Source organism: Anastrepha obliqua, chromosome 2 (assembly GCF_027943255.1).
Source record: "Anastrepha obliqua isolate idAnaObli1 chromosome 2, idAnaObli1_1.0, whole genome shotgun sequence".
NCBI classification, from domain to species: domain Eukaryota; kingdom Metazoa; phylum Arthropoda; class Insecta; order Diptera; family Tephritidae; genus Anastrepha; species Anastrepha obliqua.
The window spans coordinates 121,478,240-121,501,635 of record NC_072893.1 but is presented as its reverse complement, the minus strand read 5'-3'; the positions used below and the strand labels follow the sequence as shown (position 1 = coordinate 121,501,635).

Below are 23,396 nucleotides of genomic sequence, written 5' to 3'. Positions count from 1 at the left end.
CTCTCCAACATTTGCTTAGGATTACAAACAACTCGAGCTTTCTTGTGAGAACGTTGAAGATGTGGAATCGTGGAAGGCCTCATTCCTACGCGCCGGCGTCTATCCTGAGAAACAAGTGGCACAGGAAAATGGTGATGAGGTAAGTTGTTTTGCATATTAAAAAGATATCGCGTTTATGTAATTTTCATGTAGGTATTTACTATGTAATCATGCACATATATAATATTATGGGTACATAAATGTATTTATACTTGTACTTCGTCCTTACATAAGCCTCAAAGTAGCTAAAATTTTTTTAGCTGACTATTGAAAAATAAGTAAATATTAATTACGTGAAATATAGTAAAATTTAAAGCATTTTCAATGAAGTTTAAATGAAGTGGCTTAATTTATTGTATTTGTTTTCTGTGCTTTTAATAAAAGTAATTATTCACATCGTGAAAATTGAAAGCATCTAATAGATGTAGAAGCTGTTAGTGTATTTCATGAAATAATTTTCCCTAGAAGAAGAAAGCACTTCACAGAGGAATTATGTTTTTATTCGGAATTGAACGCATTTGTTAATCCATTCCAGCAATTTTCTGTAATTTCTGTGCTGATTGATGTAGGCAGTTATTGAGAAAAAACTGGCTGCTCTCGTTGTGTAAGCCATTTTGCTATTTCACTGCGGCGAATTTAAGCACAGAGATGCAATATTTTTTCTATAACAGGTACTTGGATTTTGTGCATTTTTTTGCAAACGATCTTGCGCATTATCGTCCATAAGAAATTTATTTTTATATATAGGGTTTTCCAATAAAAGGTGTTATTTTGATATTCAAAGAAAAATGCTATTTTTTAATATAAATGATCGGATGTTTATTTCATGACCACCACGACCACGCTTACAGGACAAGATCCTTTTCATGAAATTTTCCATAACCGAATTGCAAAGTGGCTGCTCTATGTCCTCGTTAGCCTCAAGAATTCCATCTTTGAGGTCTTGAATTGACCCTGGGCTGTTGGCGTAGATCTTGTCTTTCACGTGGCGCCAAAGATAAAAGTCACAAGGTGTTAAATCACAAGATCTCGGTGGCCAATTGTAATCACCTCTTCGGTCCAGAAGCTTTTCCCGTAAAAGATCAATGGTTTCGTTGCTTGTGTGGAACGTAGCGACGTCTTGTTGAAAATAAACGTTGTCCAGATCAATACACTCCAATTCCGGCTATAAAAAATCGTGAATCATCTCTCGATAGCGCAATCCTATTCAAAATTACACCTATTATTGGAAAACCCTTTAGAATAAAGTGCAAAAAGTTGTCAGTAAAAAAAATTAAATTAGCACGATTATTTGCCGCTTGAAACTTGCACTTATTTTACCAAAATTGAATGAGCAATGTAACTGCATATCCAGAAATTTTCTAAAAATTAATATTAATAAATAAATTAAAAAAATTCGAAATTTAGAAGAAAATTTTTCGAATTTTTTTTTTTTAATTTTTCACTGACTTTGAAAGTTTGATTTATATGGTTCTGACAAAAAAAAAACAAAAATCCAAAAAAATATTTTACTATAAAAATATTGCAAATATAAGAAGCAAAATCACTTTGCACTCAGTTATGCTTGTCCAAGGATGATAGATTTACCAGCTTTGTCCATTGGCTATGATGAAAAACAAAATTGCGAGAGCAACTTCTGCTGCACGTCACAGGGCCCTCGGCAGCCGATCAGATCAGAGGAAACATAGGAGGAGACTGTGTCGATTTTTTTTCGTATATCATCAACACAACCTCAGTTTTTTCTAAACGCATCCCCTGTTTCGCAGCCTATCAGCTGGTTCTGTCAAATTCGCTGAGAGCCAGTTAATGCCTACTAATATTGGCCATACCTGTAAAAATCTTTTGAGCATGAGCTTGTCCCTTGTCGTTTTCAAAATAAAACACGATTTGTCTCCCTTTGTTCTTTACAAATGCAGGATGAAATTTCAACAGCTCATACAGAGTTACGGTTTCACTTTTGGAGATGCCAGATAAAAGAGCTCATAATTTTTATACGTAAAAGAAAATTTAGAGATTTAATTGCATAAATTACTGGCTGGAGTAAAAAAAGAAAAAAAAAAGAAGAAAGAAACAAACAATAGCAGTAAAGAAATATACAATAGTGGTTAAAAAAATTTAGCACCTACCCACCATAAATGCTGCTTATTATATGTAAAACGTAACTTTCTAACGTCAATTTTATGAATCCCTTAAATAAGTTTTTACTTGTATTTATAATAATTTTCTATATTTATGTGAAAAATGCAAAGATAATGCCGTTCCCTGCCTTTAAGTTAAAAAAAATAAAATATTTTTTGTTTTGTATTTGCCTATTAAATTTGGTACCCTCCTACATGACTTCCCGTCCATCCACTCCCCATTCGCTATTAATGTAAATAATTGAAATTAACTAACACACACACAGTTACACATCAAGCAACGTAAATAAAATAATTAATGAATTTATCAAGAATTTAAAGAAAAAAATATCCAAACTATTTTTGTAATGCAAACTTTCGTATATTTCTCTGTTTTATCGAATTTTTCTCCATAGCAGGAAGGACAAGAGGTTTGTTTCACTTATTTCATAAACTTTTGGTATTTATTTTGCATTTTATTGGTACATACTTCGCAACATTGCAAATGTATGGAAGTAATGGTTTTTAACAAAAACAAAAAAAAAAGTCATTTGAAAAAAAAAGCAAAAATTATTTTTCTTTCATTAATTTGGTGAATTGGCGTTTAATATTTTTAGTGGGTTTTTTACATTTATAATTTTACTTTTATAATTTGGCATATTTTTTAATATATTTACATATATTTATATATTTTAAATTTAATTTATTCGATTTATTGTATTATTTTTTATTTATACTTTGGTTTTTTTTGTTTATTTCATTCATATTTTTTGGTTTTATAGAAAATTCTTAGTTTAATATATCTCTCAAATTAACTAAAAATATGAACTACACGTTCACTTTTAATTCGTCTTTTTTCTTATTTTTTCCAAATCTATTTTTATACAAACGTAAATAAATGATAAAAATAAATAAAATATATACTACAGAAAACGAAAAACGTATGTTTGCTAAACCAATCAAACTCTTTTTGTTAATATTTTTTTAACCGTTAATTATTCGTTCATTTCGTTTGTTATGAGTAAATGTGATGGAGCAAATGCAATACAGAAATTAACCTCTCCGTTTAATTGAATTAATTAATATCGATTTTTTTCATTAATATCAAATATATAATTATGAATTTGCTAATTTGTTTATATTTGTTAATATAATACATATATTTCGTGTTATTAGTTACTGTTGTTGTAACAGCGCCCAACAAAAATGAAGGATAATCCAATAGATTGATTTTTTTTTCGTTATCAGGTTAGGTTACATTTTTAGGTTATGCAGTATCATAAGGTGTGTAGAGGGTTTGGGCCACAAAATAGTCTTGCTAAACTTATCTACCAGGGTGGGTTGAAAAATAAACGGTATAGGCAAGGCGAAAAAAATATTAGCAGATATACTAAATTCATATAGTAATAATCAGCTGATTACTATCAAATAGCAATGCTTCCTAGACACTCTGTGCATTTTTGAAGAAAGTTCAATAGGCAACACTCTTTTCTGTTGCACAACACCTGAATCCACCAAAGTATTTATAACGAAGTTATACAAGGTGAAGTTCAAAATAAACAAAACTGGCGTCATAAAAATGTTTTCGGTTGAGTGGAAGCGAAGTTATTGCGTCTAAAGTGTGAGAAAGTTTGTGTCACGGTACAAAACAGTTTTGAATAAAGAATTAATATCAATTGTTTTAAAATCGGTAAAACATTTACCGAAACATTTGAATTGATGAAAAAAGTTTATGGCGATGATTGTCTATCTCGTGCCAGAGTTCATGAGAGGTTTACACGTTTCAGAGATGGGTGTGAGGATATAAATGACAAAATCAGTAATCACCGAAAACTCCATCGAAATTGTTCGCAAATTTATCAAAAATGTACCAAACTCTTGGTTGCAATTCTTGGAATCAGAGATGAATATCTCCAAAACATCGATTTATCGTATTTTAACTGATCATTTGCGCTGCGCTTACGAAAGGTTTGTGCACGTTTCATTCCGCACAAGTTAATTGAGAACCAAAAATTGCTCAGAATTCAACATTCGAAAGACCTCATTAAAGAGGCGAGAGAAGACGAGAACTTCCTTTGCGACATTGTAACTGGTGATGAAACGAGGTGTCTCCAACATGAACTTGAAACTAAGCGTAAAAGTGCCGAATGGAAGGCAAATCGCGTTTGGGGAAGTCAAAAATCAAGTCGATGCTCATTTGTTTTTACGATTCCAAGGGAATGGCCCATAAGGAGCTCGTGCCAATAGGCCAAACCGTCAATACAATTTTCTATCTTGGCGTTTTGAAGCGTCTGTTGCATCGCATTCGACGAATTCCCCCTGAATACCGCGAAGGAGGAAGTTGGAGCTTATTATCGCTTTTTAAACATCAATCACTCACCGTATTCGCCTGATATGGCTCCCTGTGACTTCTACCTATTCGGAAAATCGCATTTGGCCATGAAAGGAAAACGTTTTGCGTCATCCTGAAGGACATTCCGGTTAATGCCCTGAAACACTCTTTCGAAAAGCTTTTAGATCGCGCTCAACAGTGTATCGAGGCCAGAGAGGACTATTTTGAATAAATAATATCGAAGTTATCAGTCTCAGTCTTGTTTATTTTGGATTTCACCTTCTATAAAAATTTGAATATTAAAAATGAGCGACGAAAAATTAACTGACTTATTGGAAAATTATCCATGTTTTTATGACAAAATGCAAATGTTGTCATTAATTCCACTTCAATATCAGCTGACTAATTGATCAATGCTGTAATGTTGCGGCTATGGTTGTGATGTACGGCTATGGTTACGTTATGGCTACGACACCACTAATTGCAGCTTAAGAAACAACCGAAGTTGGGAACTTTAAAAATTTACTGGATTCTAATAAAATGAAATACAGAGGACTCTCTTAAGCAGACACCTAAGAGCCTGAAAAATTTGTCCGCTTACGGGAGGCGTCCGCATATGAGAAAAGTATAAAAAAAGTTAATAATATGTTATGAGAGGGTTAACGTGTTATGGGGGGGTTGTTTGCTCACGTGAAAAAAATTTTAAAAAATTTCAAGTATTTGTGATATTCACTGAAGAAAGTAGGTGTGCGCTTAAGAGAGGTGCCCGTTAGGAGAGAGTATACGGTGGATTTTAATATTCCCATTACTTATGACAATCACAAGCCTCCTTAGAACTTATTAAAATTCACAAATGTTTTTTTTTCACTAAAATTACTCGATAGAATTTTATAGAAAACTTAATTTTTACTCGAAAAATGTTAAAAATCTATTGGATTTTCTCATGTGGCCAGGAATTATGTTGGTTGGCGTTATCAGCACTCAACATACACGCATATGTATTTTCTAGCGATAAGTTGCCAAAATTTTCAATATAAATCGTCGATTTTGATGATCGCTGCAAATACCTTTGCGAATATGTTTGGTTGTCTGATTTTTGTTATGCGGCGTTCTGCGGTTGATTTGTTCTGTTCACCTCTTCCACAATTATTTCTCGTTTATCGTTATTTGTTCATTTTTATTATGTTTTACAAATTTAATAAAATCTCAGTGTTTTGAAATTTACACATTTTAAGCTCCACTCACTTTTTTGTTTGGCTTTTCTACAAGGTTTTGTTCAAATCATCCAAGGCGCATTCATTAAAGGTGGTGGCACTAGACCAACAACAATATTCTGTACGTTTGATTGTCAAAGCAAAGTATTGTGAAACTAGAAAAGTTTGTTTCAGTCACATGGATATGGCGAAAGAAAAAAAATCAGCTGATTTGCCAACACCACCTTTAATATATTCGTCTTGAAATCACCAAATCACCTCATCGAAGCATCTCCAAAACACAAATAAAAACAACCTCTTTGTCACAATTACCTCAGAACAATCAGAAACAATAAATAATGCTTTAGAAACTACATAAATTCATTAAAATAAATGTTTAAAATATTAGAGGTCAATTTTAGTTAATATAAGACAGATTTAAAAATATTTTTAAATTTTTTGTTTTTTAAAGTTGTGCGATTTATAGGATAATCGATTTGTCCACTCTGCAGAATTTTTCTAACCTCACATATTTGTGTTTCTAGCTAATTAGGTTAGGTTAGGTCACATATGCTGTTCCCAATAAGAGTTCGCTTGGTATCCACAAAGCCTCTTGCAGTGCCTATCATAGTTACTAGCTTTACCGTCATGTCTATTGCATAGATCTTCGCTTGAAAATAATGGCAGTAGTAAGCTTCTCATCTTCTTGCTGGGAGAAGTGGTCAGCTTCTATCCGTATGTCCATTTTTGAACGAAAATCGCTTACAAAAATATCGGATTCAGAGTTACTTCTGTCGAAGAATTAAATGTCGAAGTGTTGGGTTAAGTCAATCTCTGTAATCAAACAAAGCAATGACGTCAGCTGATTGTAGCTTTTTTATTTAATTTTGCAGTGGATTTTCTTTTACAATGAAATTTACAATAGGTTAAGTTACGGTTGTTGTCACTCTCTATTAAGGTGTGGAGGGGGCTCGCCTAGGCCTAAAAGCCAATTGTGTTACCACTAATCTGCACTAAAGTTTCTTATTCACTCCAATGTAGTGAAATCACTTCGTCTCTCGGACAAACGAGAAAAGAAAAAAAAATAGTGTGGATGGCTGCTGTTTGCAAGTTTGCTAGACGTCCAAAGTCGAAAGTAAGAGTTTAGACTGTCGACAGTAAGAGTTTAGGCTGCGATATCGCGTTTTGGCAAGAGTGGAGCGGGTTTCGTATAAGTCACATTAGCTTTACTATAGATTAGCTATATGTGAGGGTCATATCAGTATAGCTGCGTTATACAGGGTGTGTTGTCGGTTGTTACAAATCACTGTATACATTTTTGGAATAATTTTTTCTCCATTAAAGGGGATCAACTTTCCGGTTGATTTTTGAGCTCTCGATTTAATTCGCACATTTTCGAACAGGCCGAGTAAATGAGCAACGAGTACTCGCACACCTGTTTGAAGCTCATTACTCGAGAAGCTATTCTGGAGTTTTAGAATATAACTTCATTTAAATAATTCAATCGGCTGCCCTGTAGTTGCGCAGCCAATCTACTCAATGTTGTCCCTTTTTGGAATATTTTTTAGCTATAGCGAGCAAAATATTTTTTTCTGCCAATTTTCTAAGCGGGAAATGGCGCAAGATATTAGTATAAAAAACAGATGTAATTTATAAAGAAACTAGTCGATGAAGCACCCTTTATTTTGGTTAGGTTAATCGCACACTCAGCTGCCTTTAAAATTTCTTAATTTTAAGTGTATAAGAATAAGTTTTTTTAATGAATACACAGGGCATATACATATGTTAACAACAACAAACAAATACATATATAAATACTAACTCATTTATGCATAAATATGTTTCGTTCAATAAGTATATAAAAAGAAAATTAATTTTTTTAAGAAAAAGTTTCCTGTCAGCTGGCATCACTCTGCCGCTCCCTTTTGAATGTCAAATGTTGCATAAACATTATTATTTATAGGGGATATATACTTAGTGGCATAAAAATATTTTAACCATTTTGTTTAAAATGTGACAGGAGTTTAATTGTCACGCCTTTCTAGTTTTTATTTCTCAAATAATTGTGTTCAATTTTTTTGGCATACTTATTGGACGAATTTTTGTTTGCTTTACTGTGCTTTCTGTTGTTTATTGTGGTGCCAGTAAGTTTCAGCTTTTAAGTATTTCACTTATTTTATTCGAAAAAATACTTTTTTATTTCGCTCTTCAATTGCGCAACATGCAAAATGTTTATTATTCAATTATTAGGTGTATTCACTACGTTTATCCAAATTTAATTTAATATAAGACCCAAAAAAAAATTATAATAATTATAATAAGTTTCTTGTCGTGAATACCCCTAAATAGCATTTTATTATAATAACTCTGAGATTTTATTCGACTAAATTTTTTTTCGAAACGCTTGATATTTATTACTTACATATTTATATGCTATTTTGTATTTACCTATTTTTTTTTTACTTTTTTCCAACTACTACTAACACCTTGAATGAGAAACTCTCTAACGGAAATTTGTTGTAATGGGATTTACTTACGCTATTATTATATTTATTATTTGTTATTCATTTGAGAAAAAGAAAGTTGTATATATCCATTTTTTTCTTTTTTTCTTTCCCTTTTCCTATATATTTATATTTAACAAAAAAAAAACTAAAATTTCTCAATTGAATTAAAAACAACAAAATATAAAATGCAAAATACAAAATATGTGTAATGCTTCTGCTGCGCTGGCGCTGTCGCTGCTGTTGCTGCACATACACACTCCTCTCTCACACCCACACTTGCTTACACACGTTTTACAAACTTCCGTTCACCACCATAAATCACTACCGTCACCACCACAATTTCTTATTCACTCGCTTTGATGGCGCAACACAACAAACAACTATAGTCTGCCAACGAAGAGAGCGCATCAGATCCACAGCTGGAGCGTCAAGTGGAGACCATTCGCAATTTGGTAGATTCGTACATGAAGATCGTCACAAAGACCACACGTGATATGGTACCGAAATCTATAATGATGTTAATCATTAATAATACAAAAGATTTCATCAACGGCGAGCTGTTGGCGCATTTGTATGCCACTGGAGATCAGGTGAGTGTTTCGGGGATGGAAAATATTAATAAAAGAAAATGTCTTTTAAATCTTTAGTTTATTTTTTCTAATAATAATATTTTTTCGAATAATAATATTATATAAAATAAAATAATAATTTTCTTAACAACTTCGCAGGCACAAATGATGGAAGAGTCCGCGGAGTCGGCCACAAAACGCGAAGAGATGTTGCGCATGTATCATGCCTGCAAGGAAGCGCTACGAATTATTGGTAAGCGACAGTGTGATAGAATTGACAACAAAATTTTTATGATATGTAAGGGGAGGTTATGTGGAGAGTTTCTTACGTTCGTTTTAAATGTTCTCTCTGAGTGTGGCGAAGCGGCACATTTCTTTAACTGAGGTTCCTATTCAAAATTATTGTATTGGGTAATTTCGCCAAAACCGCTTTTTAAGGAAATCTGTAGAAATTTGTACGCACTGTAATAAGAAAGACATGTCCAGGGAAATAAATGCATCGACCAGATCCATGACAAGACTAATTAAAGATAAAAGCCTTCCGTCGCTCAACTGGAAGAAAATTAGACTCGATATATGCGAGCAGCTTCTTCGGTGGCACGGAGTCGACGGCCATGATAATATTATTTTCACAGATGAGAAAATATTCAAAACGACAAAAAATGTTGTTCCAAGGTTCAGCGTGGCCACCATCCAGTCTCCGTAATGGTTTGGTGGGAGTGTCTTGTAAAGGCGTTGCATCTCTTCATTTCTACGAAAAAGGGATTAAGGGCGGAGCAAAAGTGTACCCTTAGGGTATCGTAGAAGGCATGGTGAAGCAGTTGAGCAGTACTCTCTTCAATGGAGAGCGTTGGATCTTCCAGCAAGATTCCGGTTCAGCCCATAAGGCAAAAACCACAGAGCCAAAAAAATATATTCCCGGGTTCATAGCCGCAGAAGATTGGCAGATCTGCATCCATTGGACTACACTTTGTAGGCGAATTGGAGAACAAGACCTGTTGAAGACCTCACAGAAATTTGGAAAGTCTCAAACAATCTTTGGTTCGCGCAGCGACCTCAATATCCATGGAAACCGTGCATGCTGCAATCGCTGAGTGGCCTAATCGTTTGAAGGCTTGTGTTAAAGCAAATTGTGACCATTTCGAATACAAATTATTTTTTTTTTGTTTAAATTCACATGATTAAATAAAACTAACTTCCTTAAAAAAAAATTTATAATTATTTAATTAAATTAAAATTTATTATAATTTCATATCTATAACGGACTTAACTTGTAACAGAACTTATGGTAGGACTAAGTATAGTGAGATTTGTTACTTTGGGCTTTTACTGTATCTTGAAGAAGATTAACTAGTCTTTCGATAGCAATGATTTTTGGCTAAAAAAAACATATAGACAGTCTAATGCACATTTCACTCGACTAGCGACCAGCACCGTTTCGACTCTCCAACTGTGATCCTTTGTCTTAACCGTTTCGCGCCCTTTAACATAACCTCCCTTCTGTATACAAATCATGTTTTACGCAAAGTTTCTGGCTGGCGTACTACAGCCATTGCTACATATCATCCAAGTCAGCTATTCGTATATTAAAAAACTCCTTCTAATCTTATCTTTTGCGCCTGCGCTGTGAATGAAGAACAAAGTCTTTACGATTTCTCTTATTTGCGTCATTTAGTTTTGGTATTTGGGTATATGGTTTTGGAAGTGAAAAAAAATTATTGAAATAATTAATAATTTTACAATTATACATTTTTATTTCTTATTAAAAAATCTTTTTAGGTGATGTATCGATGGCCACAGTGTCATCACCTTTACCACCACCTGTCAAAAATGATTGGTTGCCCAGCGGTCTGGATAATCCACGTCTCTCGCCACCCAGTCCTGGTGGTCCACGCAAGCCTGCACCTACATCACAGGTAAAATACAAAGCAAATGCATACATTTATTACATTTAATTAGTTAAATAAATTCCACAAGCGTAACTACACTTACAAACTTTGGCCTGCTAAATTCGAAAATAATATATGAAATATTTTCTGTTTCTGTTTTCTTACAGGGCTCTTTAGGCAGCGCCGGTGGTCGCGGTCCACCGCCACCACCTGCTTCAGGGCGCCCAGCGCCAGCGATTCCCAATCGCCCAGGCGGCGGTGCTCCACCATTGCCAGGCGGTCGTCCTGGCGGTGCTCTGCCACCACCACTACTACCTTCGTAAGTACAACAACTTTTATTTTGTTCAATATTCGAAGTAGTTTTTTTCTTGCGTTTTCAGTTTTGCTTGATTTTGTCTCATTAGTATTTGTAATTTGTTTAATATTTGTTAAAGAAAGATTGAGGGCAATTCTTAACATAATTTGAAATCAATTTTGAAATTGTGTTCAAAAACAAAATTTTTTTTAAATAATCATAATTTTCTTCAATACACATAGTATAAAAAAACTATTTATTTATCGACGGTTGGGACCTCTTTTTCGCTTCTAAATACACGTTTATGCACTACTAATAGGTTAAAATGCAGGAATAATTAATTTAGAAATAAACTAATTAATAAAATTAAAAGTATTAAATTATGCATAGAAATATTAAAATGTGTTGCTAACTTCACCGAACGAATACAAATTTATATGAAAAACTAAAAATGTTTAAATTTATCGTCCGATTGCATCTGAATTGTAATGGAATTTGTTAATTTGGCAATTAACGGTAAAAAAGAGTTTTGAAATAAATAAATTTAACCTGCGTTGGGGAAAACCGGAAATATTCGCCAATCATTTAACGAATATCGACAATAAAAATAGTTTTAATATCCTTTATAGCAAACTAATCAAACTAAGGATGTTTGCACGAGCGATTATTGCCAGTCGTAGATTTTCGGAATATAATTGCGCATTTTCGGGACTCGCGCCGTGATAGAATTTTTTAAATTTACATTGAGTCAAGTAAGAAATTAAAAAAAAAAACAAATTCCAAATTTAAATCCGTTAAACCTTCTTTTAACGAATATCCGCAAAGAAAATCGGTTTCAAATGCTTTGTAGCTTCGTAGGTTATTGGGATATAATCCCGAATTTTCGGGATTCGTGCCGGGATAAAATCTTTTAAATTTACCTTAAAGCTAAATAATATTGGTTTTCAAATTATAATCCCGAATTTTCGAGATTCGCGCCGGGGTACAATTTTTTAAATTTGCATTGAAGTTCGATAATAAATTTAAAAAAACTTGCAAAATTTCTGTGGATTAATCATGAAATTTTCGATAATTTAAAAAAAAAAACGGTGTTTGTCGTCTCTAGTTTAGACCGCTTTTTACATGGTGATTTCATATTAAAAATAAATATTTGTTTTTAGTAGGGGTTAAAAGTGCAAGTATGTATTGTGAATTTCGACACGTAGCAATTTCCCATATAAGTCTGACCACAAATCATGTATTTAAAAACGTATTCCTCACTTTTGTTTATTTGTATGTTCATGCCCATTTAGTTAACTATTGCTTACAAATATTTTTAATATCTTTTTACGTTTCTAACACAAAAAAAAATGTTCTAACAATAAACAAAAATGTTTTTGTCTCTTCTCTTCTTTTCTCCCCATCGCTCACTCTTTACTAACAATTTTTTGTGTCTTAAAATTTGCTAACACCAAAAATAAAATAAAAATGCTGCTCTATCACTTTTTTCATTGGATATTAATTGCATATCAAACTTACAAAAAATTTACATTTTTTCTTCTCGATCTCATTTTTTCGCATACAATGCAAATCTGGTCATTTTGTGAAAATTTTCAAATGCAACGCTTCTCCATCGAAAAAATGCAACTTTGCGTATGAACAGACGTCGCTAAATTATTACATAATCGCACCTTAAATTATACACATATATTTACAAATACCTTAACATTACATACAAACTAAATTAATTAACTCAAACTTATTTAAGCAATTATCGGCATCTCAATGTAAGCATTCAATGAAAAAAATGGCAATAAAATAAATTCAATAAAACAAAACCGCAACAACAAAACACCCAAATATAAATATGATCCCAAAAGCAAAGTTGATTTTTGCCATATGCAAACGAAGTAAGTGAAAGAAAAGTCCACTCAAATTTATAGTTGGTGTTGCCACTTTGCATTTTTGCAGCAGCAAATTGAACTTAAACAGAAATATATATATATACAAATGCATATATGAAGTTATTAGTGTAAGATTAGCGTGTTACTGCAGGAAATTTATTATTTGCATTGAGTTGTTTTGTAAAATCGCATAATTAGAGCCGCGCTTATTGCAAACTGAAAAAAAAATATATATATATCAATGAAATATCACCCCCAAAGCTATAAAAATAAAAATAATAATGTTAAAAATAGTAGTTAAAAAGAAAATCAACTAAATATACTATATAAATAATCACTAAAGATGTTTGCCATTATTTCTAGGCATATTGTTGTTAATTATTGTAATAAAAATATGCAATAAAAGTTAAATATAAAAAAACAGTACACACAACATGATTTTTAAGCAATTTTTTTTTGTAAAACAGTTGAAAAATATATTTAAAATTTTGAAAGTTAGTCGTGGTGTTCCTATGGGCTAGGATAAGCTTTTATGGACTGGCACCACTTACTTCTTTAGCTTGTCAATAAAATTAATGCATTTTTTTTATTTAAAATCCGTTGAATATTAAAACAAATCTAACTTCTTTACACTTTTAAATTGTGCCCAAAACATTAGGCCAAATTCAATAGCCAATTTTTATATTTTTGCGTTTCGATCATGGAATTAAATCGCAATTCTTTTTTATATCGTTTGATCATATAATAGAAAATTCTGCATATTCGCGTTGCCATTGCGTAGACGAAATCTTAATTCATAGTTTTTCTGCTTGGTTTCCTAAACTCTTGAGTAACTTAACTGCTTAATCAAGTTTTGTGCGGGCCTACAAGTATGAAGCGTGCGCTATCTTTCTCTAGTAACGGTTGTAATTGTCGAAATAATTATACTTATTTCACAGTCACAACCAGCAAGGCGTATGAAATATAGCATCAAATAGAAAAAAGTGGATTTAGGAAAAACAGAGTGTTTAAAATTTGTTGAGTTCAGCTGTGGGTAAATTTCGAAAATTGCCTGATTCTTCCTACACTTGTTAACATGGGGAATAGTGTGAATACCCCTTCAGTTGATGATTTCAATGGTTTTGTGTAGACATTGCTTTATGCTTTTCGCTTTAACGTAAAATGCCAAAATATCCATTAACATTTTTCCAAATGGTGTTTAAGAAATTTGCTAAGTTAAAAAGGTCTTTGGCGCTTAACTGAGTGAAGTTCTTTCTTTAGCTTGCGTTTTGCTAGTATGCCTTAGAGTAAGGAATAAAAGTCCATTGTAAAGACTTGAAAGATTACAAAAATCAGATACTTCTTTTTGATACATAGAATATGCTTTTTCTTATTAAAAATTTAGAAAATATATAATATATCATTTGAAAAATATTTTTTTTATTAAAAAGCTTAAAAGATATTTTTTTTAAGTTTCAAAAATATTTGTTTTATTAAAAAACTTAAAAAAATATTTTTTTTATTAAAAAATTTTTAAAATAGATGTAATAAAAGTAAACAAATTTTTGTTATTAAAAAAAAAAAAATATTTTTTTAAACGCAAACAATATTTTTTTTAGACGTAAAATATTTTTTTTTAAACTTAAAAAATATTTTTTTAGTAAATAATTAAAGTTATTAAAAAAGTAAAAAATATTTTGTTTATTGAAAGTAAAAAAATATTTTTATAGTAAAAAGTATATTTTTTATTAAAGAACTTAAAAAAAATTTTGTATATAAAAATCCAATTTTGTTTTTTATTTTTCGCATTTTAAATTTTTTTTTAAACCTTAAAAAGTAATTTTTTTTTATTAAAAAGCTTGAAAAATAATTTTTTTATTAAAAAGCTTAAAAGATTGTTTTTTAGGTTTGAAAAATATTTTTTTTTATTAAAAAACTTAAAAAATATTTTTTTTTATTAAAAGTAAAGTTAGTTAAAAAGTAAAAAAAAAATGATAAAAAAATTATAAAATGAATATGTTTTTTATTAAAAAAATAACTGTTTTATTAAAGAATTAAAAAATAATTTTTTTTTAAATAACTGTTTTATTAAAAGAGTAAAAAATAAATTTTTTTTAAGTAAACAAATTTTTGTTATTAAAAAATTAAAAAAAATAAAATTTTTTTTTCAAACGCAAACAATATTTTTTTAGACGTAAAATATTGTTTTTAAATGTAAAAAATATTTTTCTTTAGCAAAAAACTTAAAAAATATATATATTTTTTTAAAGAACTTAAAAAATATTTTTTCTATAAAAAAATACAAATTTTGTTTTTCTATTTTTCGCGTTTTGAATATTTTTTTTTATTAACAACACAATTTTGTTTCACATATGCATTATGTTTTGTATTAAAAAAAAACAAAAAAAAATGTTTATTACAAAACTTAAAAATTTTTTTTTTTACTACCATCATACACATTCATTAATTTCGTTGTTTTTAATACATGTATGTATGTATGTATGTTTCATCAACTTCATATTTAAATGTGTCTACAGTACGAACTCTGTAATCGCAACTCAAAAAGAGGTAATTCTATTTATGCACATAGAGAAAGCTGTTTTTTTTCGAAAATGTCTCTCTTTTAAAATATCTCTTATTGCCGTCTGCACTGTTTCAAATAACGTAAGTTAAGTCACAACCGACTCATGAAACATACTCGTGCGATACAAATGGGTGCGATTACTGAGTTCGTACTCTAATTTCTGTGTTTTTTAAGCTTATTTTTTTAATTTTTATTTAATTTTAATTTAAAAGTTAATTTAATTTAAAATTTAATTTAATTTAATTTAACAGTTTTTAGTTTTATCAAAGTCAATGTAAAAATATTAAAAAAAAAAAAACAAAAAAAGAAAACAAATTAATTCAAATATATTTTTTTTTTGAAAAAAACAAAATTATTTAAAAAATAATACCCAAGAATGAAAAATAAATAAAAACATATATTTGAATTACATTTTTTTCCAAAAAAAAAATTTTACATTTTGTATTGTTTACATTTTTTTTGTCGAAAAAATATTGTTTAAATTTTTTTTTGTCGAAAAAATATTGTTTACATTTTTTTTCGATTAAATATTTTAACTTTGTTTTTCTGAAAAAGAAAGATTTAAAAAATAAAAATTAAAATAATTGTGTTATTTATTTTCCTTTGGTTTTGTGTATTATTTGACCTTTTTTTAGTTTTAATATTTTATATCATTGTAAAAGTAACTAACTTTTTTCGAACAAAAAAAAATTAATTCAACTAAGTTTTTTTATTTTTTTTCTTTTATTGTGTATTATTTTCTGGCTTAGAGACTTTGTTTATTGTATTATTCACATATTTCCTGTACTCAGGATTTCTGTTCTCCCTCTCACTTTATTTAACGTTTTTGTTTTCGATGGCTATTTTGATGTGAAAAGCGTTTGTGTGGGAAAACTTTCGTAAAAAGGGGTTTCAAACGTTTCGATAAATATGTACGAGTATTTTTCAAAATCAATTATCAACAAGACAAAAATTTACTATTAACTACGTTCGCTTTGTACGTTTAATGTTTGTGATACGAAAAATACACAAAACACACACACATACTCATGTACACCCACAGAGTTCTTAAATTTATTAATAATATTAATAAAGAACACAATGTGCCATATATCAATGAAGAATATAAAGTCAACTTAAAAAATAGTTTCATTTTTTTTGGCCTACACACATACATGCATATGTATTCTATAAAGCGTAATGCATAACATAATTTGCAAAAAAAAGAGCGCTAAAATTATTTTCGAAGTAGATTTTATTTCGTTTATTGTTAAGGCTCATTGTAAAAAACAATTAACAATGCAATCAATGAATACCAATTTTTTTGTCGTCTGGCAACTTTCGTCTTTAAAGTCGTGTCACCGGAGCGGTCGGCGGTGCCATCACCCAACAAAGTGGAGCGAACCGTTACATACCGGCGAGTATGCAGGGACAGGTGAATCAGGTCGTGGGCCAGGCAGCCATGAATGAACTATCGAATGTTTTTGCGACACGTTTCAAGTAAACAAAAAACAAAAATACAAAACTAATTTCACAGCAAATTTCGTTTGTGTGCAAATCTAAAATAAGAAATATTAAGAGCTTTGTTTACTAATTATTTGCGGAACTAAAGAATTTAGAAATATTGTGAAAATGTTAATAAGCAACTGAATTGCTTAATACACACTCACATAAACAAACATACATACACCTACACCAGTATTGAGTGCATTACGCATTTGTTGTATATGTGTTTGTTATTTTCGAATATCGAATTTCATTAGTTTTAGTTATTCATATTTATTACTTTGATAATTATTGTTTGTTTTTTTTTTATACTAAATTTGTTTGCATATGATCTTTTTCATACTAAAATTTGAGTTTTATAGCTTGCAAATATTTATATGCTTTTGTTGTCTTTGCTTCCTTTGATTCATTCAAATAATTTTTATAAAACATATTTGATTTTTTCATTCATGATTTTTTTTTTCATTTGATTAAAATTCATACATAATTCCATTGGTAAACTCAGTTTATTCATTGTTTACTATTTTTGTTTTGAAAATTTTAAAATATTTGTAAATTTTTTTCTAACGAATATTAAAAAAATGTTGAAAAAGGCTCTGGAAGCGGACTCGAATTTTTTACTTTTTTTGTTTTTGTATTTAATTTAACTAGTCCAACTTCTTGAAAGCTATTTATTCTTATTCACTCCAGCTTTTGGCTCTTTGTTTTCTTACAACAACAAATATGCAAAAATGTCAACAAAAAAGTGAAATGCTAGTGAGAGATGTCGAGAACAAGCCAAGTAACGGTGTTTCAAATTTCTTAAATCTTAATTTTTTTTAATGATTTTAAAACATTTTTCTATTAATTTAAATTAAAACTGCTAGTTCAGAAAATTTCAAAGATTGTCTAAATTAAAAAAAAAATTATTTGAAATTTTAAACACAAATATAAAATTTCTTAAATTTTAAAATAATTTTTTTAATGATTTTTTAAATATTTAAAATTTTGTTTTTAATTCGAATAGTAGTAGTAGTTTTACTACTAATTCCGAAAATTTCAAAGATTGTCTAAATTAAAAAAAAATAAACACTGAATTTGAAACTTTAATTAAACAGAAGTAAAAAATTTTGAATTTTAAAAAATTTATTTTTTTTTAATTTTTCTTTTAATTCAAATTAAAACTACTAGTTCCGAAAATTTCAAAGATTGTCTAAATTAAAAAATATATATATATTGGATTTGAAATTTTATTTAAAAAGAAATAAAAAATGTCAAATATCTTAAATTTGAAAAATTTAATTTTTTTTAATTTGTCTTTTAATTTAAATTAAAACTACTAATTCCGAAAATTTCAAAGGTTGTCTAAATAAAAAAAAAAACTGGATTTGAAACTTTAATTAAACACAAATAAGAAATTTCATATTTCTTAAATTTTAAAATCCTTTTAATGATTTTTTAAATTTTTTAATGAGTTTTGAAATATTTTTAATGATTTTTGAAATATTTTTAAAATTTAAATTTTAAATTTTTTTCCCAAATTCTTAAATTTTAAAATCTTTTTAATAATTTTTTTTCATGATTTTTGAAATATTTTGTTTTTTAAATCTTTCTTTTAATTTAAATTAAAACTACTAATTTCAAAAAATTCAAAAAACAAAAAAATGGATTTGAATTTTTAATATAAAAAATAAAAAATGTGAGAGTTTAAAAATTTTGTAATGATTTTTTCTTTTAAGTTTTTAAATTTATCTTTTAATTAAAAAAGTTTTTTTTTTTATAAATTTAAAATAAATTTTATTTTGTTTAAATTTTGTTTCAACATTTTGAGCCTGTTTTAGGTTAATTTAAATGGGGCATAATAAACATTTAAAATAATATCTCACAAATTTCGAATACCCGCACAAAATCAGTTTACAATTTTTTTTGTTTTTGTGAAATTTTGGTTTTAGATAGTTCGAGTTTGTGTTTTTCAACACTTTTAAAAAAAGTTGAGGTTTTAGATACAAAATTTCAAAAAGCATTGTCTGATAAAGGCGGAAAAATCCTGGGATTGACTGAGTGGTGACCTCCATTGTATAGACCTACAAGTGCCACTATATCTGTTACTACAGGGTAGGCCATTTAAAGCGGGCCCATTTGTTTCTGAAAAAAAACATTGAAAAAAACATTTTTTTTTGTGTTGATATGAAAAATCATTTATTTTGATTCAAGGAGATTTGTTCCAGCTAGTTTTTGAAAATGATATCCTTCAAATGTTTGCCTCTGGCCTTGATGGCCAAATGTGTCCTTTTTTCGGCGTTTTCCATCGTTTTGGCCAATATTTCGGCCGGTATGGCGGCGATTTCGCGTCGGATATTGTTTTTAAGTTGAGTTAGAGTCCTTGGCTTGTTGATGTATACCTTGGATTTCAGATAACCCCACAAATAAAAGTCCGGTGGCGTCAAATCTGGTGATCTCGGTGGCCACGGAAAATCACCATTTTCATTTCGAACGGTTTCGACGGCCCATTTGGCATAATCAAGCCGTTTCGGGTAATCAGCCGGGTTTAATTTTTGTGCCATTTGAATTTTGTACGGAAACATTTTCAAATCGATGCGAATTATGCGCCTGAGTGTTGTCCTGGCGATGCCTAATTCCTGAGAACGACGATAACTCGATGTTCGCGGAGCCTCCTCAACACTGGCTCGTACAGCCTCGATATTTTCAGCAGAACGTCGTGTACGTTGTCTGGATGCGTGGCTGGTATTGCTGAGACTACCGTGGTTAATAAATTTTGCGTATAAACGCTGTAAAGTGCTTTTGGATGGCGCACTTTTAACTTTATTTTTTTTTTTAAACGCACGTTGAGTTTTCACAATTGAGAAGTTATTTTGGATGTAAAGCTGAATTATTTCAGCGCGTTCTTTTGGAGTGTACTGCTCCATGGTAAAAATTGTCTTGGACTGACGCTTCCAACGCGCTATGTCATTAGTCGATCTGACGTTCCTGTCAAAAGTTATAGGGTTGCCCGATGGGCCCGCTTTAAATGGCCTACCCTGTAGCACAGGATGTGACTGTTAGAGTAATAAGTTCTTCTTCTTCTTAATTGGCGCGATAACCGTATACGCAATTTTCGCCGAGTTTAACAAGGCTCGCCAGTCGTTTCTTTCTCGTGCTAATCGGCGCCAGTTGGGTACATCAAGTGAAGCCAAGCCCTTCTCCACCTGATCTTTCCAACGCACAGGAGGCCTTCCTCTTCGTCTGCTACTTTCAGCGCGGAGCGTTTTTTCAATTATGATAATTATCACAAGCTATAAACCTTGGACGTTTGAAACTTGAAAAGGAGAGGGAATTGAGAGAAACTGCGTTAAGCCGTTTGCGGCAAAAATTTCCCACAGCAGTTGTATAGTGCGAACAGTCGAGAAAGAAACCAAAATTCAATTAAAAAATACATTTTGTTTTCTTATTTCAAAATTAATGTTGCAAATTTAGCATTTTTTTCATTTGAATTTTCAAGATTATGAGTTTTTTTAACTGAGTATTCTCTAATTAGATGATTCTGTCGATTACTTCAATTACTTGAAAATTATATTTTTTAGTAATTTTGTTGTGCCCTTCCACAAACATACATACCTACATATTTGCAATGAAGACACGTACATAATTAATTAAAAATATTATATATAGAAAACAATTATTTAGGGAATTAAAAACCATGCGTTAAGTAAACATAAAAAACTGAAAATTATACAATTACAATTAATATAAAATTTAAGAACATAAGTAATTGAATTGCGAATTCGTTGTTGCTAATTGTGTGTTGATGTAGTAAATAAAGAAAAAAAACACAAACATATTCAATTATTCACTGCTCTTTTAACGCATTCACAATTACGTAAACTATTTATCAAAAAAAAAAATATATATATATATATATTTAAAATACCAAAAAAATAAAACTTATTAAGAAATGCAACCTTGCAGCATTTACGTGCAGTTTACTTGAATCTCAATGACGATTAGCATTTAGTTAATAGTTTGTGCTATTTCTCGAAAGTATTTACATAAAATGATGAGCATTTCTTGGATTGTTGAACATTATGAATATCGGATATTAAAAACAACAACTATTCAACTTTTATTGTATGTATGTATATTAAATAGTTGCTTATAATAAAGTTATTTGAAAGAGTAAGTAAATTTAGTTGATTCTTTTAATAGAGCGTAGCAGGAGCAGTTAAGGAGGGTCACGCGTTTGATTTCTATACCCAATTTTAAATAAATTAAATGGTAGGTAGGCAGGTATAGTGGTTGTCAGTTGACACACCTAGGCCTGCTGTAGGCCCATTGTGATACCAGCAGGGCTGCCACCTCTCCTCATTCTACATTGTTCTCATTGAACCAACCTATGGCTTTAATATATCTAACAAGGCTTTTTATTTGTAAATTGCCTACTTCTGTCAAGTTATTCAAGGAATTTTTTACTAAAATATTGAACCTTCTTCTATCCAGAGCCATGCTCCCACATAGAATATGTTCTAAAGTCTCTTCTTCTGTCGTTACAGCTTCTGGAATAGTCGTTATAGGGTGCTCCCAATCCACTGGCATGCCTGCCAATTAGATAATGCCCTGTTGGGACTCCAACAAGATTTCTCATGTTCTTCCTGTTCAGTTTCAACAGTCGGTTTGTGCGGCCCATGTTCCATTCTGGCCACGTCATTCTATTTGTGCACAGGTCGGAGACTGGGTCCGTAGCCTGTTGGCAGCTCTGTAGGGTGTTTGTCTATAAGCATCTTACAAGTTGCTAAAGGTATAGGTATGTTTGCTTTGTGTGGTTGGATCGGTAATGGGGTACCCAATCTCGCTAGTTCATCTCAGTGACCCGGCACCCAGTGCAGGTTTATTACAAAGTACTGTGATAGTTCTGTCAAAACGTCGATACATTCTTTTACTGTCTTCCAGTTAATATTAGGCGATTGTAAAGCTTTCAGGGCTGATTTACTATCTGAATATATATTTATATCTCTTGTGGTGAGAACACTTTTATTTTGGGCTAACATGCCTTCCCTGATAGCCAGAATTTCAGCTTGAAATACACTACATACAGTGATCCGGTAGCCGGAATGAGGTGTTGGCATTCATTTTCTCAGAGTGAAAGTCTCCGCCTACTTGTTCATTTTGCTTGGAACCATCAGTATAGACACTGATTCCACTTCTATTGCCCATTACCCCCTTGTCCCAAACTGCTCTCGTTGGGAAAGTTGTGGTAAAGGATGTGTTTACAAGCAGCTCTACTGAGTTACAAAAGTCTGTCGTTTGATGTAAGAAGGGGTATTGTCTAGTATTCTTGCGTGACCCCTCCTAATAGTGATTAGGTTAGAAGATTCTCTTAACCTAAGTGCCGGTTTCGCCGCCAGCTGTTTGCTGTAGGCCTCAATCGGTAATAAGTGCAACATGCCATTCATCGCTGCCGTAGGCGTAGTCGGATAATTTCCTTCTCCAGTCTAGAATCGCCTCGGGCTTATTGGCATAGACCATATCCTGGGATAGAGCCATTTTTCATGCAATATGTGATATGTGGTTTTAGTTGTAAAAGCGGTCTAGTTGTTAGCGTGTAAAAATAGGTGGTTTGCCAAAATTTGCTGAGTGATGCTTTAGGAAAGGTTCGATTGTTATGGACGACAACGAATTGAAATTGAACTATTAATTCCGAAAATTTCAATGATTGTCTAAATTAAAAAAAAAATTGGGTTTGAAATTTTAATTAAACACAAATAGGAAATTTCAAATTTCTTAAATTTTAAAATATTTTTAATGATTTATTTTTAAAATGTTTTCTTTTAATTTAAATTAAAACTACTGATTCCATAAACTTAATAGATTGTAAATTAAAAAAAAAATAAAAATTGGGTTTGAAATTTTAATTAAAAATAAAATAAATTTTAAATTAAAAAATTCAAATTTCTTAAATTTAAAAATATTTTTTTTTTAATTTTTCATTTAATTTAAATTAAAACTAATAGTAATTAAATTAAAATGAAATTAATCTCAACGAATTAAGATTCATTGTCGCAGCCTGCTCAACACTTTGTTCCTCAGCAGCAATATTTTCACTGACCGAGCTGTGCGAAAACACACACCGACCCAGTGTCTTCGAATTTCTGTATCAAACGACAGATTGTTGACTGAAAAAATGTCATAATGCGTTCCATAACAAAATTTGCCATGTTGTTATTGTTGTAGTAGTGGTTGAGTATTTCTGCTGAAATGTTTGTAATTAGCGACCAGCGCCGTTTTACTACCACTGTTCTCGTGTGATGATGTCTTGTGTTTTGTCTTTTTTTTTTTAAGTCAGATCCAACGGCGGCCGCCGTAGCCGAATTGGTTTGTGCGTGAGTACCATTCGGAATTCAGAGAGAGAACGTAGGTTCAAATCTCGGTGAAACACCAAAATTAAGAAAAACATTTTTCTAATAGCGGTCGCCCCTCGGCAGGCACAACATCAAGACGCACGCCACAAATAGGAGGACGAGCTCGGCCAAACACCCAAAAAGGGTGTACGC

General features: G+C 30.8%; 1 protein-coding gene across 9 annotated transcripts in view; it reads left to right on the top strand.

Annotated features, from left to right (window-relative positions):
• The window catches only part of LOC129238630 (dynamin), a 75,328-nt gene that overhangs the window by 42,192 nt on the left and 9,740 nt on the right, over window positions 1-23,396 (top strand). For 4 of the 9 annotated variants that reach the window (XM_054873718.1, XM_054873715.1, XM_054873717.1 and 1 more), the window contains exons 10-16: window positions 20-139; window positions 2,573-2,587; window positions 8,575-8,778; window positions 8,917-9,010; window positions 10,537-10,673; window positions 10,814-10,965; window positions 16,720-16,866. In XM_054873718.1, the coding sequence (XP_054729693.1) occupies window positions 20-139; window positions 2,573-2,587; window positions 8,575-8,778; window positions 8,917-9,010; window positions 10,537-10,673; window positions 10,814-10,965; window positions 16,720-16,866 (869 nt within the window). Of the gene's footprint in view, window positions 1-19; window positions 140-2,572; window positions 2,588-8,574; window positions 8,779-8,916; window positions 9,011-10,536; window positions 10,674-10,813; window positions 10,966-12,583; window positions 13,263-16,719; window positions 16,908-23,396 lie in introns of those variants that run through there. The other 5 variants (XM_054873720.1, XM_054873723.1, XM_054873719.1 and 2 more) reach the window with 5 other exon arrangements.